This window comes from Leguminivora glycinivorella, chromosome 16 (assembly GCF_023078275.1).
Source record: "Leguminivora glycinivorella isolate SPB_JAAS2020 chromosome 16, LegGlyc_1.1, whole genome shotgun sequence".
Classification (NCBI taxonomy): domain Eukaryota; kingdom Metazoa; phylum Arthropoda; class Insecta; order Lepidoptera; family Tortricidae; genus Leguminivora; species Leguminivora glycinivorella.
Genome location: NC_062986.1, coordinates 13,394,289 through 13,418,803, shown reverse-complemented (window position 1 = coordinate 13,418,803; position 24,515 = coordinate 13,394,289). Strand labels below are relative to the sequence as shown.

General features: G+C 38.9%; 1 protein-coding gene across 1 annotated transcript in view; it reads right to left on the bottom strand.

Moving 5' to 3' along the window:
• LOC125234754 (sodium channel protein 60E-like) overlaps positions 1-24,515 on the bottom strand; it is a 65,707-nt gene that overhangs the window by 4,200 nt on the left and 36,992 nt on the right. Inside the window, exons 6-22 of the mRNA XM_048141140.1 lie at positions 11,669-11,778; positions 7,489-7,763; positions 6,920-7,043; positions 5,685-5,819; positions 4,847-5,061; positions 4,459-4,629; positions 4,084-4,277; positions 3,624-3,855; positions 3,137-3,411; positions 2,813-3,051; positions 2,647-2,739; positions 2,442-2,559; positions 2,046-2,361; positions 1,687-1,962; positions 1,298-1,594; positions 927-1,215; positions 383-576 (exon numbers count right to left, since the gene is read on the bottom strand). Of these exons, the coding sequence (XP_047997097.1) occupies positions 383-576; positions 927-1,215; positions 1,298-1,594; positions 1,687-1,962; positions 2,046-2,361; positions 2,442-2,559; positions 2,647-2,739; positions 2,813-3,051; positions 3,137-3,411; positions 3,624-3,855; positions 4,084-4,277; positions 4,459-4,629; positions 4,847-5,061; positions 5,685-5,819; positions 6,920-7,043; positions 7,489-7,763; positions 11,669-11,778 (3,553 nt within the window). The remainder of the gene's footprint in view (positions 1-382; positions 577-926; positions 1,216-1,297; positions 1,595-1,686; positions 1,963-2,045; positions 2,362-2,441; positions 2,560-2,646; positions 2,740-2,812; positions 3,052-3,136; positions 3,412-3,623; positions 3,856-4,083; positions 4,278-4,458; positions 4,630-4,846; positions 5,062-5,684; positions 5,820-6,919; positions 7,044-7,488; positions 7,764-11,668; positions 11,779-24,515) is intronic.

The following is a 24,515-nucleotide window of genomic DNA, read 5'->3' as shown; positions in this document are numbered from 1 at the left end:
AAGGGTGCCAAGGTCCATTTAACCGTCAATATGAAATCAAGGTACCAGCGCTAACAGAATCCAACTGTAATTATCTCAACAGATTGTGTTTTTATCTGAAGGGGGTCTTAACAAACGGTCGGTGGCGCATTCAAAGTGATTCCAGAAGCATTTCATCAATGACCTTGGAAGGTTTTGGGTAAATGGTGTCTCTGTCTAGTGTCTACTGAGAATTATTGCCTAATTTCTGGTTTGACAGGTAGCATTTTTTAACCAAGTCATGAAATGCAACAATGGAAAACAGTGTCCCAGCATTATCAAAAGTACTTTGGGAGCCGGCACTCTTAACCGGCAGCTCTCAATCTTCTTACTTGAAAAAGTGCGGTAAATAAAGAATACTTACTTTAATCAGTCTTAAAATTCTCCCTATACGGAACACGCGGACCACCCGGAGTAAGGTGGGGGATATGGGCAGGTCTATCATGATGTCTTCCATGAGGATACCGAGGATGGACGCTAGCACGAGCAGAAAGTCGAACACGTTCCATGGCACCGTGAAGTAGTGGTAGCGGAGCCCTATTATTTTTACTATGGCCTCTGAAATTAAAGGAATGGATGTTTGAACGATTTTAAGTCGCACTTCTATTGTATGTATACAATTCAATACAATAGCACAAGAAGTAGTGACTAATGTGCAATGAGCTTTAGCGGCTAAGGTTCTGGCTATTGACCCATCTGTGACAACTGTCTTCACAAATTTTCGACTGCATTCTTTGAAGGGGTAGGCTTTGACTAACCATTAAAGGGAGATCATTTTGTACTTGTAGTTCCTACTAGTATACGGATTCCTTAATGGAGGACTTGAATGGTCACTCTTTCTTTTGTAGGTATACGATATGTTCTCTTATCTAACTTAGTTTCTTGTATTAAGGTTTGAGAAAACTTACCTAATCCAAATACTGTAGTGAAAAACGCGTTACTAACTTCTAATATAAAGAAAACGGAATGTGGTTGATCGTAATGTTCTATGCCCATCGTCAACATGTTCAAGAATATAAGTACGAAAATCGCAATCTCAAAGCGACGCGAGTTGGACAAGTCGTAAAACATCGCGAGGAACTGATTCCTTGGCCTTTTTATTACTTTCTGGGGCTTTTTTCTGCCAAGCTTCTTCATGGCTGTGTAGTAATGTTTCTGGCTTTCTGTCAGAAACATTTCTAAGACTCCACCTTCGTACTAAAACAAAGAAAAAGTATTTTAAAATACTTTCAATAACGGTAGATAAATTATTTCACAAACCTATTCCAAACAGACTCACCTTTTTCTTAAGCATATTAAAATTATCTATAATTACTCCTATGAATAAATTAAGAGTGAAGAACGACCCGCACACGATGAATATTACAAAATAGATGTAAGCGTAAAGGTTAGCCTCCCTGGCTGGTTGTAGGTCTACCCCTCGTGCGTCTACCGCGTCTGCCATCACTTCCATCCAGCCTTCAAATGTAGCCACTTGGAAGAGTGCCAGATATGCTATACCCACATGGTCGAACGATATTTTGGAGTTCACCCAAGAATAGTTATTGTAGTAACACTCCCATTTATCATTCACTTCCTGAAAAGTTTAAAAGAATTTTAACTTGAAGTTCGATAAATTTAAAACAAACCTAATGACACTAGACAATAGACATGTCATACAATACTTACCGCTATAGGTAATAGCCGATTTTCGCTATCGACACACTTGTAGAATTTCCCCCCAAAAAATTGCACGCCCATTATGGAAAAAATTAACCAAAATACTAAACAAACTAGTAGCACGTTGAAGATACTGGGTATTGCGTACATCAATGCGTTCACTACGATTCGCATACCCTGCCATCTCGATATTGCTCTCAGTGGTCGCAGTGCTCGCAAAGTTCTGAGCGACCTTAACACTTTCAAGTTTTCATTTTCTTCTATTAATAAACTAAACACTGAGACCTGAAAAGCAAAACACAAAAATTATAACGTAGCAATTAACCTAATACATCAAAGATGTTCATAAACTTGATAACGTTACTTACAAAAACTATAGTAAAATCCAACAACGTCCAAAAACTCGTGAAATATCGAAAAAACCCCAGCGCAATCCATTTGAGAAACATTTCAATTACGAAAATCATACAAAATCCGAGATTTGTCCAGTAGAGAATTTTCTTGAGCGGCTTATTCTTCTCGAGATGTATGTCTTCGAAGCAAAGGGTTATGCTAGATGCGAAAATGAGTACTAGGACGAACCACTCGAACGCTGGCGTGTCGACATACCGCATAACAAATGTACGGAATACCATCCATCGCTGACCCATCTTTGTTTTGATACATGTATCCCAACAAGGACAGCTAAAAGAAAAATAAAGATTAAAAATATTCAAAATTATGTAATAGAAATAATTGATTTCAGTGATAGAGGAATTTCTTACTAATCGTAGCACTGAATTGGATAGCAATCCTGTGGAACTTTCTCCTCTTTCTGGATCCCGAATCCCGGAAAATTTCCCATCGCATCAGCGTACTGCCCCTTGGAGTTTTTTCTCCCACCTACGGTTAATTCATCTACATAAGAGACCAAAGTTTGCCACGGACGCTTCATGTCTTCGTCTTCTGGTCTTTTGCCAGGTTCCTTACATGAAACGTTTGGTGGCTCCCTTCCTTGTCTCTTTGATTTTTCTGGTGTCGTCCTAGTGGACATATGCGCCATTTCATATTGCTCGTTATCATCTGAAAAGTAACAAAAGGCGAATGAAGTACATGCACTATAAAAATGAAACAGCATGCTTGTCTCGTTCTTTACCTTTTGTCTCTGAAGGCTGCGTGTGGTATCCCGAAGACATTTGATTCAATAATCTTTGCGCGTTCACCTGCTCCGTGGCAACAGACAAGTCATCCAAGTTCTCTTTTGAATCTTCTCTAATACTAGTTATCTTATGTTCTATTGCAAAGTCCTTTACATCTTTTAAAGTTTCTTGGCTACCATGATTGAAGTTGTTTCCGGATTGAAACAGAGTAGGGTAATCAAACCCGACTACTGGCCTGAAAATGTTAGTAGTGGGTTAGTAATATAAACGTTCACTTAACAAAGTTGGTAAGTAGTGTGTGTTAGTTGTGTTTTACATACCTGTTTAACGCTTCTTGGTAACTATGACTATAGATATTGTCGTGAGGAAACAGGACCGTAGTCTCCTGCACATTAGAAAAGTAAGCGTTCTGTTCGCTCGGTATCGACGCCTTTTTTTGCGTCGTGCGGTTTTGTATCATAAACTCGTTAACTAGCTCTTCTAACTTAGATTTTTTTTCAGTCTCTTTGCTTCTTGATATAAGGAAACCTTTTTTTCTTACTATGGAACGTATTCTATCGAAACTTTTAGCTAGCTTGGAGTCTTCACCTACTTCCTGAAAATGGTTGAAACAAAACGGTTAACAAGGTAGTTTGGAATATGGGAGGTGCATTAATTGAAGCGGCTGCGGTGTAAAAAGTGTCCTCTCTCACGCGCGTGTCATCGCCCAGCTTTAAAGCATGTTGTGCTCCTATCATGTTAGTGCCGTTTGCGGTGTAGTGCCGGTGCGGTGATCGCATAAAAGAGCCTTTTTACCTTTTTTATTACCTCCTTCTTATTTTTAAGTTCTTCGCTGTTAAAACTGTTGAGCAACAAGGCAAGGAAGAGGTTGAGCACCATGAAGTTGCCCATGACGAGAGCGGGGAGGAAGATGAAGAAGCAGCTCTCGGCGCCGTTGGCCTGCTCGGCGCGCATGCAGTCCCACAGCGGCTCGATCCACTCTCCGCACAGGATCCGGAATATCATCATGAATGAGTGGAAGAAATCATTGAAGTTCCACCTTAAACACGCATGATAAAAATTACAGCGATACCGTAAAGTGAGATAAACTGCATGATAGTTTTTATTGCAGAAGTGAATATAATAGATAATATATTAGATGTAAGTACTTAAAATGTCAGAATACAAAGTAGAGACATTCAGTAAAGTGTAAGTAGAAAAGTGCAGATCAGTAGAAGATAATAAGAAATTTGAAGAAACTGGTGTGGGACCAGATGTTGGGTGGTACCTGGGCACATCGTCCGGCTCGAACTTTTCGGGTGTGTACGACTTAGAGAACAGTTGCATACCGATAACAGCGAATATGTATATAACTATCACTAACACGAACGTCAAATTACCGAGAGCACCGATTGTCGATATTATAATACTCAACAACACTTTCATTGTAGTCCACGATTGAGCTAACTTTAACACACGCAACTGAAACAAATAAATTAAATTTATTTACATGGTTTCCTTAATTTCTTCTGTAGTTTCTATTTCATTGTCTAATTTGTCTATTGATTTTATAGCTTATGTGAATGCTCCAAAGGGTTCTTTTATTGTAGGTGATTGGATTATTATGAAAATTGGAAATACTTCATTTATAATGAATTCTTACCAAGCGAAGGCCCCGTAGCACAGAAAGGCCGTCAACAAGCTCAAATATGAGATCGAGCAGACTGGCCGACACTATGATCAAGTCGAATATATTCCAGCCGCAAGCGAAAAAGTCTTTGCTCATCGCCATCACCTTCATTATACACTCTAAAGTAAATATTGACGTGAACACCTGGAATTAAAACAAATGTTATTTGATTCCTATTCATTACATACTCGGGTAAATATTAGAAATAATGATGCCAAAGTATTAAAAATATTTATATAAACAATAAGGATTTTATTCAAAGTAAGTATGCAGCTATTCAATGATTGTTCTTAGTATTAACTATGAAATTTAGATAAGTAGGTAGGTGAATAAGAGAAGACAATAAATCAGCAAACCGTACCTTATTTCCTATATCTAATACATTTCTAACGTTTTCGCTCATGCCGTGGTGCTCCAACGCTAAGAACAGCGTATTGAGAACTATACACGTTGTTATGAACAACTCGAATAGTGGGTCCTTCACAATTCCGTACAGACAGTTTTGAAACTGTAGCCAGCCCTCGTAGTCAATACAGCAGGTAACGCAGCATTCACAGTTTCTATCCATCAGTTCGTCTGCGGTAACATTGATCCAGTTAGTCAACTTCTAACAGTAATATTTAACACCAATAATCACATTCATATAAGAAGAAATTCGAACAATCAAGAAGCCAAAGCGTAACGAAGCGGTTTCAAATCGGACGCAAAGCTTTGATTCCAAAATTGTATCTATAACTGAAAGTGGCATGCGTTTAAAAGCGATAGATCGGGACAAAGAGGATAATGCAGAAAAATGCACGGTACCGGTACAAACACGCCAATTGGTAAAATTTAGCACAGTCTGTGTCTAATTGGTGCAATTGCCAGTGAAGTGAAAGTCTGTGGCTACTCGAATTGTAATTGTTATAATTTTGTTTACAGGAACAGAATCGCATAGAAGAGTTGCTTAAAGAAATTATCAAATACAGATCTTGAATATTGTTAGTATACTTTATTATGCCCAGAAATTTGGGTAGAAAACAGTTCGCACATTGAAGAAGCTACGTCTGTTTCAGTGCTTTCCTGACAATTTCTTCAGCAGTCTCGCTTGCGACTCCGATAATGACGATGATAGCAAAACCAATCGCAGTTACCCTGCAGTCTTCCTGTGGGGAACAGGGGTGGACTGGGGTTTAGAAAATGCGTCTGTGTTTACTAACCTGTGAAGTAAGTGCAATTTTGTTCATAATTGCCCATATGAGTTTTGTGCGTGGCTGCCAATAAACTGAGCTCATTAATTTTCGTCGTCTCCGCTTGGGGGAGGTCGGGCGCGCGCTTGTATGGCCAGTCCGCCCCTGACGATATTAATGAGGTAGAAGCGAGATTGCAATAGTGTCGAACAAAATGCTCAACGAGGTCGAGCCTCGTCAAGAAGTGAATCTAAAGGTGATTACCAGCTTTGACAGCTATTTCAGCTCTGATCATGCCAGTTGTATGGATAAGACGAATAGTGATTATTTTGAAATTTTTATACAGAGCGAAATTGCCGTTAGGTAACTTAGCGTGACTACTTAAATTATGAATTTGGCAAAAACTTTGGTCAAAATTTTAAGGCTTATGCAAACCAACCATACAAAGAAATTGTTGCCAACTGTATGTGAAACCTTCGGAATGACCATGAAACCAACTTAATAGATTTTTAGGTCATTCGTCTAGTTTCTGAATAATTTTCACTTATAAAAAACCGTTTGCTCAAGACTTTGAAAACAGATGTGTGAGCGATGTTCTGAAAAAGATGCTCAAAATGAAATAATCATCGAATTGAAGATGTGGTTTATATTTAGGATAGCGCAAGTAAAAAGTAGTCGAAGTCAGAAGTTGTCGTAGATAATACTACAGAAATTTTGAAAAAATATGCAGAAGTAGTCTGAACACTGTTTTTGAATAATATCAAAGGATAATTTTGCAAGAAACATAAGCGTTGAAAGTTCATAGAATAGCCTATGTACTAGATGTTTATTTCAAACGTGGCAGATTCAAAAGTAGGTATAGAAGGAATATACCATGCATAGAACCAGAAATATCTTACATAATGAATGCTAATCTACATAATTTAGAGTCAGCTCTTGCCAATGTCGTCTCAGCGCATGTCGTGTTTGTTGTTTGTCTAGTTGTTGGTGTAAGCATTCATTCTGTTAACGCAGCATTGTTTATCTTTATTCTGTGCTCCAGAGAAGCCGTGCCAATTGGGAATAAGTGTTCTTGTGTCATGCCATCTAATGCTCAAAGAAGCTCTACTTCATTCGTAGATACAGAACTGTAGTACGAAGTTAAACATCAGAAAGATTCTGCTGACGCAAAATACCTCTGATAATTTGTCATGTTGGTGCAATAAATGGCAAGACACATTGTTCCAGGGTTATAAGCTGTGCAGTAAGCATATGCATTTGTTTACCTAGCACGACGATCTGGTTGAGGTAGTCCGGGTTCAGCGGATACTTCTCTTGGATGCTCTTGTCTCCTTTCTTCTTGTCTGACGATTTCTGCTTGGTTTGGGGTGGCTGTGTTTGTGGTGGTTCCTGTAAAGTATGAAACATTTGATGAATTATTATTGCTTAATAGGTATCCTAGGTTGCGTCGCACGCACCAACATGATATTTAAAGAATATCACTAATCATTGGTTTTGCGATTTTGTCGCTAAGGGCCACTAGCACCAACGAAAATGAAGGGTTAACCCTCGGGTTAACCCACTTTGACAGATGACAGCCCACTAACCCTGAGTTAAGTGGTTGGTGCAAGAGGGCCTAAGTGTATTTACTATTAACGGAACTTTTATAGGATATATTATATTTTAACTTTATTATAAGTTACAATACTTATACGTTTATGTTTAAAGAAAAATTAAATCGGTATTACTTATATCGCAGTGGAATCTCACTCACACCTTGCAAGCATTGCTGAATCCAAACGGCATGCAGTTAATCTCTATTATGAAAAGGTTGTAATAAAATAAAGATCCTTACCCGCGGCATCAACGCCAGCATAGTAGGCGGCTGCGGCGGCGGCGGCGGGGGAAGCTGCACATGCCGCCGCGGATGCGGATGAGGATGCGGATGCGTATGCGGATGTGGATGCGTATGCGTATGTGGGTGGGGCGCCTGGTCGTCGGACGTGTGCTCGCCGTCGTCGTGGTCGTCGACGACGCCCGAGTCGTCCAGCGACGACTCGCGGTTGTTGCTGTGGTCGCTCAGCTGCCGGCCCGCAGCGCTCAGCGCCCCGCGACCTGCGAAGAGTATCACTGAGGGTACTGTATAAGAATGCTCTAACAGCCATGCACGTTTGAAGCGTAATTGAAAAGTGTCTGTGTTAGTTTGTGATGTCGTAGTAAGTAGGTAAATTGTATATTTAGAATTTAAAATTTAACGACTTTGAATCAGGCAAATAATTTAACTTAAAATAGGTTATTCTCAAGTTTGATGGTTTCATTTTCTATGAAATTTGAGACTATGTAGTAAAGAAGGTAGAATTCTCTTTACACCTAAATATTGGGGTGTTTAACCTGAAGTAGTAGTAGATCACTACAATGAGTAGGAAAATACTTTATGATCTTAAAAAAAACATCAACACCAAATAAAGCTTGAAGTTCGAGGGATCGTACAGGAACCCTGTCCTGTCGTTCAAAATCCCTCAGACTTTGTGTACGAACTGCAGCTACAGGGATTGGGATTTGCATTTGGTACCATTAAATGCCTGACAACAGGATCTACCAGCACAGTCTAATGATCTAATAGGCTACCTCAGTGCATGTTGGTGTTGGAGGAGAGGGCAGCAGTGTGATTGTCAATACATTCAGTGGCAGCGTAAGAATTGATGATTACACGGAAAATCTAATGTATCACAAAGCGCCTACGCACAGAGAACCAGCGTAGCGGACCGTTGGAAATTTGGGTATAACAAAAGTTCGAGGACAAATTGTTAAGCTGAGTTTAGACCAGCAAGTTATTGCTGCAAGTTTTGAGACGCTACCACAGACCTTTTGGGCTGTAAATACACTAAACTCAAAATACACTAGTAGTCAATATGCTACAATTTCAAAACGACCTTTGCTCATAACACACGAGACCCTAATTACTATATTCCCAAAAGGAACCTGTCCTCGATATGCACCATTCTCATTGCGTACTATTTCCAAAATACTATAATCCCAAAATACCCTAAATTATCTCCACTCGGAAGTGCCAAAATACTCTACTGTCATAAGGCATTATTCCCAAAATACTCTAATCCCAATACACCCTAGTCCCAAAATACCCTAATTTGTTTTTAATGCCAATTTCTGTTTTTTCGTTATTAAGTTTTCTTTCAACTCTTGAATTGCCAAGAGTGGCACTGAAATTCAAAGTTTCATTTGCTCTGTCTACACGATTTGTGAGTTTATGTACGTTAACTTATTATACAGGGTGTATTTTGATAGCGGGTCAGTAAGGGCAGCTATGAGATGCCGTAGTCCTACGTGAAATTGGTCTAAGGGGACCATCCATCGATTTCAAATTGATGAAAAAAATTTTTTTTACAGACTGCGCATGGTGTTTTTTGATGCCAATCGATTCCATTCCTATTCAGTACCAATACTTGCCTAGGGGTCAACTCACGGCAATGCACTAAAAACCCACAAATCAATGGCTACATTTTACTATGGGGAAAATATCGAAAAAGTTTTCTTCAATTTGTGGCTCTTTAGTACATTACCGCAAGTTGAGCCTAAAGAAACTATCGATACTCAATGGGAATGGAATCGATTGGCATCAAAAAACACCATGCGAAAAAAAATTTTTTTTTTCATACAAATTGTATGGGAAAAGTTTCTCGCAATTTGTGACTTTTCTAGCCGGAAACGTTTTTTGGTCCCATACAAGCTTTTGATCCTGGATAGGAATGGGATCGATTGGCGTCAAAAAAAAAGTTTGTCAAAAATGCCCTTTTTCTCGCATCCTGTATGTTTTTTCCAAAATCGTTAAATGCCATTTTTCATCAATTTGAAATCGATGGATGGTCCCCTTAGACCAATTTCACGTAGGACTACGGCATCTCATAGCTGCCCTTACTGACCCGCTATCAAAATACACCCTGTATAATAAGTTAACGTACATAAACTCACAAATCGTGTAGACAGAGCAAATGAAACTTTGAATTTCAGTGCCACTCTTGGCAATTCAGGAGTTGAAAGAAAACTTAATAACGAAAAAACAGAAATTGGCATTAAAAACAAATTAGGGTATTTTGGGACTAGGGTGTATTGGGATTAGAGTATTTTGGGAATAATGCCTTATGACAGTAGAGTATTTTGGCACTTCCGAGTGGAGATAATTTAGGGTATTTTGGGATTATAGTATTTTGGAAATAGTACGCAATGAGAATGGTGCATATCGAGGACAGGTTCCTTTTGGGAATATAGTAATTAGGGTCTCGTGTGTTATGAGCAAAGGTCGTTTTGAAATTGTAGCATATTGACTACTAGTGTATTTTGAGTTTAGTGTATTTACAACCCAAAAGCCACAGACCAACCCCTATAGACATCTATTACAAGACGACTCGCTGTGGCCAGCCTTCCTAGTATTTGCACTGATATAAGCGCGGGCGCTCGTGCCCGATTATCGACCAAGTAACAGACCCGAAAGCAGCGCGTGTTTTTCGCACAAAAAAATTGGAAAAGGGTATTTTGATGCCTTAAAGATGTCCACCTGTAGTGTGAAATGGTGTGGAAAGGTAACAAGAAGCTCAAATTTAAAAACAGACGGCATTACATTCCACAAATAAGTCATATTTATAATTTATTCAGAGCCGGCATAGGTCAACTTACATTGGCCACTTACGCGTCAGTAGAGGGACAGTCATACTTCTGTCCCTTTTCATCTGGCGCGACTGCCCGCCGTCCTTGAAACGGCCAATCACAGCGCGCTTAACACATTCCCCGCCCGCTCCTCGCGCCCCAAACACTGGTGACTCGTATCGCGAACCAAATATACAAGACTGCCACTCTATAGGAGGTTCTCTGTGGACGCTACTATAGGTAAGAGTGAGTGGCAACTATTTGCATCTCTTTCTTACATATACTTTTGTCTCAAAACTTGCACGTCTAAACTCAGCTTTAGGCCTGTAACAGCCAAGTTAAGTTGGAGAGTGCAAGTGGAGAAATGGTGTGTGTTTTAACATCGGGGATCACAAACCGGGTTGGTCCACAACAGCCAAACGTACCAGCGCGGTACCTAGTGCGTTGTCAGAGTGCAGCGTGTTTGAGACAGGAGGCCAATGTATGTAGTATGTAGGCACAGCAAGGAAACCAAACAGACCTAATCAGCTTTGAGTTGGAGAGTGCAAGTGGAGAGATAGGGTTTGTTTGTTTGAACATGGGAGGCCACAAACCGGGCTGGTCCACAACAGCTAGCGCATTAATTGTGCTAGTGCGTTGTCGGGATGGAGTGTGTGCGGGAGAAAAGCGGTGCCAATGTATGTGAAAGGAAGTGTGAATCCTCGAGTTGCACTAGGTTAAAGAGGGTGGCTTCAAGTCGAAGAGTGGATAGAAGGAATGTTGGTGTGTGTGTTTGAACACGTGATAGCACAAACCGGGTTGGTCCACAACAGCCAAACGAGACAGCGCGTTACCTAGTGCGTTGTCGGGCTGGAGGGCGGAGTGTGTGGGTCATTTTTTTCAAAATTGTCCCACTTTTTTTGTAACATACGTATTTTTTACGCGATTCATACTCAAGATTCGTGAGGTTTTTCTATCTTTGATAGGAGAAAAAAAAATTTCCCAAGATTTCCATACATTTTTCAGACCTTCCAATCCGTTACCGCCATACAAAATGTATGAAAAAATGGTAACGGAATGGGAAAAAGCCTTGGGACACTTTTTTTCTCCTATTAGGATTAAAAGAGCTCACGATTCTGAGTGGAAACCACATAAAAATTTCTAAATCCAAAAAAAAAAGTGGGGTGGACAACTTTGAAAAAAATGGCCCGTGTGCGGGAGAGAAAGCGCGTGGTGCCGTATGTGAAAGGAAGTGTGAATCCTGGAGTTGCACTAGGTGAAAGAGGGTGGCTTCAAGTCGAAGAGTGGATAGAAGGAATGCTGGTGTGTGTGTTTGAACATGGGAGAGCACAAACCGGGTTGATCCACAACAGCCAAACGAGATAGCGCGTTACCTAGTGCGTTGTCGGGATGGAGCGTGTGCGGGGGCGGCGGCGGCGGCGCGGGCATCGGCGGCGGCGACGCGCTCGGCGTCACCGACCGCGACCGCGAGCGGGACCGGGACCTGGAAATGATAACAAGAGAATAAGAACATGTTGGTAAATGTACTAAAAATTGCAAAGGCGTACTCGTATTTGTTTCGCCAGGCTTAGATGGAAATAGGGCGTTCTATATTCCTGTTTGTCTTGTATAGGGGCATTTTCAGAATTTGGGACCCCCAATTAGCGAAAGTTGTTAACAAAAATTAACTCACTGAAAAAAGCAAATTTTTAGACAGATTTTATGCTTAATTATCGTCACAAAACTGACAGCGAGTTAATTTTTGTTAAGAAATTTTGCTAATTGGGGGGACCCAAATTCTGAAAATGCCCATAGTGGTGGTCAAGTGGGCCGAGAATAAATTGGATTAGGTAATAATTGTATATATTTCAGACGACCGGTCTGGCGCAGTCGGTAGTGACCCTGCCTGCTGCGCTGCTGTCCGGGGTTCGAATCCCGGTAAGGGCATTAATTTGTGTGATGAGCTCAGATATTTGTTCCTGAGTCATGGATGTTTTCTATGTATATAAGTATTTATATATATTATATATATCGTTGTCAAAGTTACTCATTTATATTTTTTCTTGCTGTGCATACATGTTTTGGACGGCATTCTTATTTGAGACCTGTAACTTGTAGCTGCTATAATAATGTATTGAATGTTGTCTGTTTTGTGTGCCTTATGAATAAAATAAATAAAAAAAGTACCCACAACACAAGCCTTCTTGAGCTTTACCGTGGGCCTCAGTCAATCTATGTAAGAAATGTCCTATAATTTTTATTTATTTATTTATTTAGATTTTGTAAAGACGAAGTAGGCTGGCACTAGCAGTCACAAAGTCCAAGACTCCGTTCTAAAAAAAATATGGTCTGTCAAAAAAGAGTATTAGATATTAAAAACTGGCCCCGTAGCCGAATGGCATTTCTCCGACGCCAAACGAAAGCGATACGCCGCTGGCTCTGTCGCGCCAATACGCAAGCGCGATAGAGATAGATATCTACTAGCGCTTCGTTTCGTGAGCGTTTCGTGAGCGATTGTGCCATTCGGCTAGCCACCCTGGCAAGATGAATGAACGAGACGACTCTACGATGTTTCACTGTGTCACTTTTTATTTTCTTGCACCAATAGCATGGTCGGGCGATAAACGATAAAACACTATTTATAAGTGCGATAGGGACGGCTTGATGTATCATTTATCGCGCGACAATGCTTGCCTGCCAGGTAGGTACTCATTTTTGCCAAGCTGTATATAACCACAGAATATATAATAGTACAAGTACAGAAGGCACACTGCTTTGATGTTAACGAAATGCCGCCTTTTTAAATGCCTACGAAATTCTAACAAAGAAACGAGCCGCACGTGCGCAGCGTCGGATGATAGGGTTGCCTATGGATTAAAAAAAATAATTCTCAGATAAAATGTTATACTATTTATTCAAGTCTTGACTACTTTCTAGGTATATATACAGTATTTATATATTTTTGTTTAAGCCTTCAGCATCAGAAGCCTTATTGAACATTTACGTGGGACTTATTAATCAATAAGATCTGTGTAAGATTGTCCTATTTTATTCATGATGTCTATTTAACTAAGCATTATTAGCCATTCCACACGTGGACATCGCATATGAACCTTAAAAAAAACTCGCGACGTAAAGTAACAATAGAAAGTGCGAACGTGCGTTCCGTGAGAACGCGCGCCACCCCTGATTAGGCCGCGAACTCGCGGCCGCCAGCATGTACTTGTAGCGCGGCGATAGAATCGCGGAGTGAGCCGCCCCTGATATAACTACAGATTTGTAAACTATTTATAACTGGCACAAAATAGATTGTCAGCATCCAAAACTTCGCCTATTGTCACCCGGTGAAAATCCAACGAAACTATACTGCAATGTGAGAAAATGTCGTGTGGCGGGGCGCGTTGTTTGGAATTCATTAGTAGCGTAGCACTACTACGGCGTAGACATTGTGTTTGACAATAGTTTATTACCAACTTAAATCTTAAATAATTAATAAAAGTGAAATATTACATCAAGATGCGATTAGTATATGGTATAGATTAGTTGGTTTAGTTTATTTATAACATAATTATAATTAATATTACAGTATAAATTAATCTACGTTAACCTATATGAATTTACATTATGATCGTCAGTGATAATTATAATTTGGCATGCAAACATAATTATAGGTACAATAATATTAATGTCAATGATGATCACAAGCAATAGAAGTTCAGTTCAGTTTTTTTTAAATTAAATGGCTTCAGTCCATTGGGACTATTTCGCCAGTGTCAAAGTGATATGAGCTAATTATTAATAATTTTTGTACGGTAAGTACGACAGTGTACGGTGAGTTAGCACTTGTAAATTGATAGCTAGATTTTCGTGGACTACCCGGCCGTTGACGACAAAAAAGAGGCCAAACGCGTTTCGAGATTAATTCTTCATCAGCTTCTCACTACAACATTAGTTTACTGCATAATAAGCTATCGATATTACACTTTAAACAATATTAATGAGTAAAAGAAAAATAAATTATTCACGACACGAAACAGCTAAGACGGCGTTTGCACTGGAAGTCCACAAGCAATAGAAAACATGAAAGAACAATTTGAATGTCAAATGGTATTTCAAAACTACCGTCAGTCCGTCACCGTACTGTAGGATGTGTCAAAGTTGTTTAAAAAAAATGTCTTTTAACACTGCCAAATTGTTATCACATTACGCACAATATCTTAGTCACATCTTATAAACATTGTTTGAATAAATTCGGCAGTTACTCATTTTAGTCATTAGGCCGTTTTCACATTATCCGATCCGATATCGGATGTCGAACCGACATCCTACATCCGATAAACGCTTCCGATAATGTCGGATGTAGGTCCGATTAAACGCATTGTTCCAAAATCAATGAAGTATGATTTTGTATCAAAAAATATTTAAAAAATAATTTATATTTAATAATTATAAGCACTATATTCCAAATATTATATTGTAAAATTAAAATAACGAACATAAAAAATATTCAGAGTGTCAGGCAAAATAAATAATTTTACATTCAACTATATAAATATATATATTATTATATATATATTCAATATTATATATTGTAAATAATATTGCTATACTTGTCAATAGTTGTCATGCTTTCTAAATTTATTTTTCTCACTGCACCCACATTCGCGAATTTCTGTTTGGCCCTATGGTTGACTGGTAGAGAATGCCTTAAAGGCATTAAGTCCGCCATTTGTACTTTTTTCCAATTGTGCAATAAAGTTTAAATAAATAAATATATCTACTAAAAGATGAAAAAACTAGTATCCGCAATTCGGACCGATGCATTACAACCTTTTTTTTTTCAATGGAAATTGTCAACTAATTTGAATTTCGATCAATTAACAGCTGTTTAATAGACGCCATTTTTGTCACGCACACTACTACATACGTATACCTACATTATATACGCACACAAACAAATATTATCGGCCGACAACTGGCGGGGGTCCGGCATGCCAAAAATAGTCGGAAGCGTCCTGCCGATATCGGCAGTTCGATGGTGCCTCGGACAAAAACTGTTGTAGGAGAGTGCCATCGGCATTAAATCCGCAATTTTTGCGTTTTATATAGTTTTTTAGTAATAATGATCTATTAAATACATAAATGAAGACCTGGAAGCGCATTAATCTTACATTTTACGTCCTTCCTACATCCGATATCGGATCGGATAATGTGAAAACGGCCTTAGCATGTGAATCTAAAATGCGATGAGCGAAAATGTCGTCGTTGCTGTTTACGCGGCGTAGCGCGTTGTTTGGTGTTCATTAGAATAAATAAATACACAGATCAACGTAGCCCCAAACTGAGCAAAGCTTGTACTATGGGTGTTAATCTGCTCAATAGCTTACCTGAAGCCATCCGAAGTGAAAAGCACCCAAACAAATTTAAAACTATGCTAAAAAAACATTACCTAAATATATTACAATAATTTATATTATCTATTATTTAAGAAGTTCAACGATTTTTTTTTAAATTAATTTAATTATGTTTATGTAATTGAGAGACTGTTGATCCCACAGACAAACTCGTTCTGTACCAGAGTTTTGTGGGACTATATGTTAGATATAAGTTTGTCACTGTATTTTAATAACAATAACAATAATAAGCGACGATATACATACTTAAATAGATAAATACATACTTATATACATAGAAAACATCCATGACTCAGGAACAAATATCTGTGCTCATCACACAAATAAATGCCCTTACCGGGATTCGAACCCAGGACCGCGGCTTAGCAGGCAGTGTCACTACCGACTGAGCCAAACCGGTCGTCGTAGTAGCGTAGCACTGCTTCGACGTCCACACGGTGCCATCTACGACTAAAATTGTTTATTCATTTAGTAATTTTTTCACCAGACTCTATTTTTAACCCCCGACGCAATAACGACGGGGTGTTATAAGTTTGACGTGTCTGTCTGTCTATCTGACTGCTTGTGTCTGCCTGTGTGTGTGTCTGTCTGTGGCATCGTAGCTCCCGAACGGATGAACCGATTTAGATTTAGTTTTTTTTTTCTAAAAGCTGAGTTAGTCGGGAGTGCTCTTAGCCATGTTTCATGAAAATCGGTCCACTATGTCGCGGTGGTTTTTGGGTTCCGTAGTCAACTAGGAACCCTTATAGTTTCGCCATGTCTGTCTGTCCGTCCGTCCGTCCGTCCGTCCGCGGATAATCTCAGTAACCGTAAGCACTAGAAAGCTGAAATTTGGTACCAATATGTATATCAATCACGCCAACAAAGTGCAAAAATAAAAAATGGAAAAAGATGTTTTATTAGGGTACCCCCCCTACATGTAAAGTGGGGGCTGATATTTTTTTTCATTTCAACCCCAACGTGTGATATATTGTTGGATAGGTATTTAAAAATGAATAAGGGTTTACTAAGATCGTTTTTTGATAATATTAATATTTTCGGAAATAATCGCTCCTAAAGGAAAAAAAAAGTGCGTCCCCCCCCTCTAACTTTTGAACCATATGTTTAAAAAATATGAAAAAAATCGCAAAAGTAGAACTTTATAAAGACTTTCTAGGAAAATTGTTTTGAACTTGATAGGTTCAGTAGTTTTTGAGAAAAATACGGAAAACTACGGAACCCTACACTGAGCGTGGCCCGACACGCTCTTGGCCGGTTTTTCAAATTTTTAAAAACCCCCGACCCGACCGATGTCTACGTATTGTACCGTAAGTTACCATGTGAGGGATTGTCGGCGTTGTTTGCAATCTACATTATTATTTATTAATTTACTAATTTATTACGAAACATAAATTTCTCCCATCAAAAACGCCACTATTGACACTAACACGTGGATATACAGTGCGTAAACGTAATAAGGGCGATAAATGAAACCAGGCATATAATTCAATATTGTTATCATTGATTAAGAGGTGTTTTTGAGTTACTCCTAATTTGCAGCCCATAATTAATTTTTGAAAAATTTCCCAGCAGCAATGTACTGTAAACGTGGTTGCGATGACAATCAATGACAACTGTAAACGAGCGTTTAACGCGAGTGTGTTTGCATTACGTTGCGGGCCAAATTAATTTGTATGGATAACAAAAATATTTCAATTTCAAGTAAAAGTTATCTAATTCCATTTTTTATGCCCTATACTCACCACCGTTAAGAGGTTCGCCCGTATTAGGTTTACACCCTGTATAGTCCAGCAGTAACTTACAGGCATTGTTAGATTTAGCAGTAATCTGCTATGAGTGAAAAACGTCGGCGTTTCTGTTTACGCCAAGCGTAGCATTTGGTATTCATTAGTGCCATAACACTACTGCGGCGTAGACACCATGGCAACCGCTACTATTGTTTACCCATTTTATCACAAAACTCTTAGAAGCATTGTGCGAATTGAGCTGTAAATTTCAATGTTTGTTGTTTACGCGGCGTAGCGCGGTGTTTGGAATTCATTAGTCGCGTAGCACTACTGGCCCGTAGCCGAATGGCATTTCTGCGACGCGAAACGCCACCGAAACGCCACAGAAAGGTAGTCTGGCTCTGTCGCGCCAATACGCAAGAGCGATAGAGATAGATAGCTACGAAAGATATATTATCGTGAGCGTTTCGTGAGCGTTTGTTTTGTGCATTCGGCTACGCACACTGGTATCTACTGCTACGGCTTAGTTGACAACGTGGGAACTACCAATATACTAATTTGATTTATTAGAATATCTAGAAATATTTTTGAATGAAAATGTTGGCAGTTTGTACTATCTGCTACTAAACGTTTCAAGGCTGTATCGAAACAAGCATATATGCAGTATTGACATCAATGATGTGTTCTAGGCCAAACAAGATGTTCTAAAATATTTGCGACTTAATCGCACAACGTGAAAAATCTCTAAATATGTAGTTGGTTACTAGATAACTCCTGACAATCCTACATCTGGTACTGAGAGCATTTCCATTTTATCGTCTCGTTCTTTTCAATCAAAATTATTGCAATATAAGCTATCATAAAATGCACCCTTCGTTTCCGCATCCCGTCAAGTTCCGCACACATTTATCATGCAAATTCGTGTTGACGCCAACATGGGGTCAAACAGGGTACGCCGCTTGACACTTGATTTTGATTCAGATTAAATTCTAGACAAGTTTGGTCTGATATTTTCAGATCAGTATCTTAAGTGAAGTATTTGTTGGAAGAAATATCACTTTTAACAGTGACAGATCCTATCCATATCGAATGCATTGTAGGTTTTTAGGTACCTAACAAAAACCTTGTAGCTACATACAAAAATAGTTTTCGAATTTCCCAGTATCTCGTGGTAAACTGCAACCAAAATTGCAATATAAGCAGTCATAAAACATGCACCCTTCCTTCACTAACCAGGCTCACCATGCCAAGTCCCGCATTATCATGCAAATCCGTGTTGACGCCAAAACCGGGTCAAACCGGTACGCGGGTTGACACACTTATTTGAGGCCGTTCATAATTTCCTGACTTGTTAGGCGGCTTTTTAACCACTATCGGAATTTGGAGTGTTATTTTGTGATTAATTAACTGTTGTGTAGTTTAACTGCTTTTTACATGTGGTGCTGAATGTTGACTTTAAACAAAAGAATAGGAATAATGTTCTCAGGGTGCGTAGCCGAATGGCACAAACGTTCACGAAACGCTCACGAAACGAAACGCTAGTAGATATCTATCTCTATCGCTCTTGCATATTGGCGCGATAAAGCCGGACTAACTGGCGCGGCGTTTCGTTTTCGTTTGGCGTCGGAGAGATGCCATTCGGCTACGGGGCCTGGTCAGCCTATGGCCAAGAGCGCAGCATTTATGCGGTTAAAAGTCCAGTCTCAAGTTTTTAAAGTATAATTATGTCTGTCTGCAGTAATTACCTAGCTATTAGCTCGGTGCTTAGCATGAGAACTTACCTTAGCTTACTCCGATTTTAATTTTATGGTGATCATTTTACATTCAATTTATAAAACGAAAATATACTAACGGATTAATCCCCTTTACATCGCACAGTCAGGTGATGAATGTATAGTTATGTATGTCTATATAACCAAATAAAACGTACGTAAATATAACGACATTTTGATGAGTTTCCATGGTTCTACGTAAATCCTCATTGATTTCAGTTTCACGAAATTATTTTGTCTGAACCGGTGAATTTCCCATTTTTCCGTTTATTATTAAAATGAAATAAATCCTTTTCAGGTTGTAAAAAATATTTCAATACTGGTTGAACCAACCCATTTATCGTTAATCTCGACACACATTGACGGTAAGCCTTTGCCGACAATATTTTACCGCTAGGGTGGACATTGACAAGGGCTCGATTAAATATTAACCTTTTAAAAGTAAATAGAAGCCTTTGCGCTAGCAATGTTGATGATGTGACGACGGAACATACGGACACAAAAATTCGGGCATAATAATAGAGTATGTTATCACATCACCACCTATCACCAGCCTAGCCAAGGTCAAAATCAACCTTCGATAACGAAACGCTTTCTCTCATCACTCACTCTTAAAAATGCGACAGTGACATTGCATTTCGATCGCTACGGCACGGAGCGTAGTTGGCAAATAAGAGTAGATAGATTTTTGCCATTGCAACACTTACTTTTCTCATACAAAAGTGACTGAATAGTTGCCGTATGCAAAACGATTTACATAAACGGTGGCGCTTCTATTATTTTATAGTCTATTTTGCAGGACTGTAAGCAATTGTGACGTCGTTTAGCCACCCGACTACCGTGAATAGGGTAACCAAGAAACATTTTGTTACTTTCTCGAGTTTAATCGGCTCACAAACTCATAAAATTTGCCACTATGGTGTAATATTCTCCCCACCACGTGCTCCTTGTGCAGCAGTTGTTGGATAACATTCAATTGCTCTGCTCACGCAACAAATTGGAAATGGCTATTTAAGGGGTGTTCGATGGCCTTTACGACTATTATGTGTGGAGGGCGGTAATACGAGTGTAACTTTACCCATAAATACGCCAATACAACATAATAATACGTAAATAAATAAATGGCGAATATAGGCGGTTGGCTGGCCGAAATATTATCCAAATACCGCTCTCATAGCTTGTGCTCCGTGAATCGTGATTTTTTTGCTTTGTCCTGGCAGGCAAGTATGGTAGCGCGATAAATGATAAAACATCAGGCCGTCCCTATCGCACTATTTGTAAGTGCGATAGGGATGGATTCCAGCGTGGATTCCAGCCCTTTTTTAAGCTAAATATTTATCAGCAAATATTGAGACAGGGACAAACTACGATAGCTGCATCTACGCAGAATTTTGAATTGTCGATACCATGTCTAGATTTTACATCAAAATCTATTAGCACTAAGTACCAGACTAAATACCATCTATCTAGAGATAAAGGAGCTAAAAAGAATGAGATTTATCATAGCCACGAGCTGCAACTATTGAAAAACTAATAAATGACCCGCCATTGATTATTTTTATGGACTTTTAGAGCAGCGGTGCGGTTAGATTTGTCGGGTCGTGTCGCGATTAAGTTTCCGCGGAAAAATGGAACTGAATTTTCAATAAATTTGTAGGAACCATAAAAAAGAGACGTTACCTATAAATGTACTACCTAGTCCCTAGTGCTGTTTTTGTTGAAACTGTCGAAAATGCTTTTCTGTTACTAAGGGTGGAAGGGCCGGTTACTCTGTTATCGTAAATTTAATCAATCTGGATTTATAGCAAAGAATAGCTAACTAAGAATGAGGTAATTGATATAAAAAGTGTAAGTCACATCTCTCTCACACATATTAAATTAATATCGGAGATTTCAAAAACAAAAGGCGATTTACCAAATATTGTCGCTACTCTGCGCTACGTGATCAAACTTATTTTAGCAGTAAGCCTAAACGTATTTATATATACAACAAATTAGAAGCAAGACATTTCCTTTCATAAAAGCAAGCTTTTCAAGCGTACCGTCCTGTGAATACATACCGTTTCAAATTTAATTTTACGTTCAAAACTGTTTCCTAATCCTGAAACATTTCATTAACAAACGAAAAGCTTTCAAACACTGATTAATAACAGTTAAATAAAGCTAGAGGAGCCCCATTTATTTTCCAGTTGAAATAACTATCGGATCTGCGTTCGAGTGTTGCGATATTAGTCGAAGCTCGGGGGAGTAAGCCGCTTGGCTTGTTGATAAGAGCGGGGATTGCACAGAATACCTTCCTTAAGGTAGTGCGAGAAAACACGAAACAAATAGGAGCCAAGAGAATCGTTCACACTCCGTTAAAAAAATTGCAAATTTCGTTTGGAGATGCTGCAATTTTTAAATCCTGTGCTAGCTGTAAGAACAGCCAGAGTACTTAACAAATGCCGGACTATTCAGCTCTGTTTTACAGTATAATATTTAAACGTTACGCTTGAACAAAATATTTCAATAAAACATAAGTAAATATACATAAACATAAGTACCTAGCAGTTGGTAACTTGGTAGTGAGTATGTACAGTGAGCTGCAATAAGTGCATGGTGAATTTATCAATGAATTCATTCATAATTTCTCATAAGTAGGTAATCTCGTTGGTAGTGCAGCTCACTGTGAATTTATCAATGAGTACCTACCAACCTACACCAACTACAACTACTTTGCACCAATATTGAGAATAAAATATCAATAAATAACACGATACTGGCAGGAAGCAGAACAGTGCAAGATAAATTGCGATCACGGCAGTTTGTAAAAAAGTTAAAACCTTTTAAAATACGGCAAGTCCACAAAATAAAAGGTCGGTGACAGCTGCGCGGTTTATAAAAATCCGTGTGCGAAAAGCTTTAGCCACCGTGAAGCGGACTAAAAACTGCATTTTCGCGCCTTATCTATATTGAAATTTCGTTTTGCAGTATTGTTCACGAATATATTTTATTTGGGCCCGTTTAATTTCAGATTTATCTAGTTCATGTCATGTTTTATTTACAGAGCATTCAGCGTTCAGTTTGAAGCATTTTTTCTTTTTGTAATTTTATTAGTAATATTATTACTAATAAAATATCTATATGCAATATTATATGACATTCTTTGTCAGTTGCAGTAGTGTTTCAGGTTTCCGCGGGTGGCAGTGATCGCTTACCATCGTTTGCCTCCTATAGCATAAAAACAGTTCTCAATCTAATGAAGTAATGATAGAAGAAATTGAACTTTGAATTTCATACCATAAGATATTATCAAGTATGTATCTAAAATAATATTAATCCGATAAAATTACGACAGATAAGTACCTACCTAGGTACCTCAAGTATCGTGTTCTGTAAAATTTTCTGGATACAAAATTAGATTGAAACTAAAGTAGTCTTCCTACTTTCCTACTCAAAACACCATGTATTCGTATGTCAAAATCAAACATCAAAGCTTTGTTATCATACGTAACTAACCCCCTGTAGAATTGATCGCGTCGTGTCATGATCAATCAATCGCGACTGAGAATGACAAGCCTTTTTTGGCACGGAATGAGCGAGCGAGTGAGTTCAGGCATTGTTCTAACTGGGCGACGGACATGGCAGCTGCTGTGAGAATATTTAACCTCGGTATTTTTTATTCCAGTAACACTATGCGTAAAAATACGACATTGAGAACTTCACGGAAAATGTAGGTTTTTTTCTGTTTCTAGTAATTAACCGTTTGGGGTGCTGGGGCGTTTGGGGCTCACGCGTTCGCTATATCGGGTGAAGTATTCTGAACTCGTGGTGCCACAGGCCACATATTCTAACGGCCCAATTTGAACGTTAAAAACTCGCTAAGTTCAGGATTCAATTCTCGAACCTTCAACTATAGAATCCTTTCACTTGCTCGTTTTTCAATTCCACACTCTGCGTTAAAATACAACTTTGCCACCTTATATAACAAATAACTATTATACAATGTTTAACTAGTGCGCATCATTTCCTACCTACTAAATCGGAATGCAATATCCATGTACTAATATTATAAATGGGAAAGTGTGTGTGTCTGTTTGTTTGTCCGTCTTTCACGGCAAAACGGAGCGACGAATTGACGTGATTTTTTAGGTGAAGATAGTTGAAGGGATGGAGAGTGACATAGGCTACTTTTTGCCTCATTCTGACGCGAGCGAAGCCGCGGGCAAAAGCTAGTAAGAATATAAATAAGATAAGGAAAAAAGTTATCGGAGCTCACCGTTTCTAAGGAAACACGAGGAAATCGGAAAGTGGGATACGCCTACTTTGTAATCGGTGTCCGCCCTCGCGTTAATATCTTGACTGAACTGAATCTTGTTCTGTGAGATGTATGTTCAGCAGGCTGTGAATTGAATAGACACAACCTTAATTTTTTTTTATGAAAATTGCACACCGGAATCATCTCCACTATATACTTATAGCTATTGCTCGCGAAAGCGTTACTATTTGCTTTCTCAGACGAAGAAATAAAATTTGTAAACGAACTCTACTGTACAAGTCCGCATTAGCTGGGGTACCTTTAAGTATATTCACCAGCAGTAACATATTACTTTTCGAAAAATATGTGACACGCTCCCTCGTGGATCCCTGGCCAATTTTTGTGCTTTTGAATTTAGAACTTTCTTTTACATACATATACATATAATCACGCTTGTATCTCATAAAGGGGTAGGCAGAGCACATGTACTAACTTTCAGTGCCACTCGTGGTAAAAAGGGGTTGAAAGAAATCGAAATTGTGACACTGCAGAGACAGCAACTTTCTTTTATTCTTGTAAAAGTTCAAACCTTATGTCCTCGTACGAGGGTACCAGCACCCAGGAGGCTAAGGCCCTACACATGATATGGTGTCAGATGATATTTTGCGGCCATCCAAGAGTAACATGTTATTGCTGGTGAGTTAGTGACTGTAGGTACCATCAACGAAAGATAAGATAAGATATGATTTATTGTATAACTGTGTTTAAGAATTTAAGAACCAACAGTTTATCCATCACGGACGTACAATATTATTTCGTTACACTAAACTATAACTAATTAATACATGCATGCACTATTGTCGTAACTCTTTCATGCTGTAGAATACTCTACCAATATGCCACTTTTTGAGAACAAAGTGTCAGTTTAGCAACGGACTTTTGTGCTGCAGCACTTTTCAATTAAAACTGAATTCTTCTGACTGAGCGCTGATCAAACAGATAAGTTCGGCGACGAAAAATCGGTATTGATATAGAGATCGAATTGGAAGCTAGAGCTTTCACAGCTTTATCGGCTTACTATCAAGTGATTC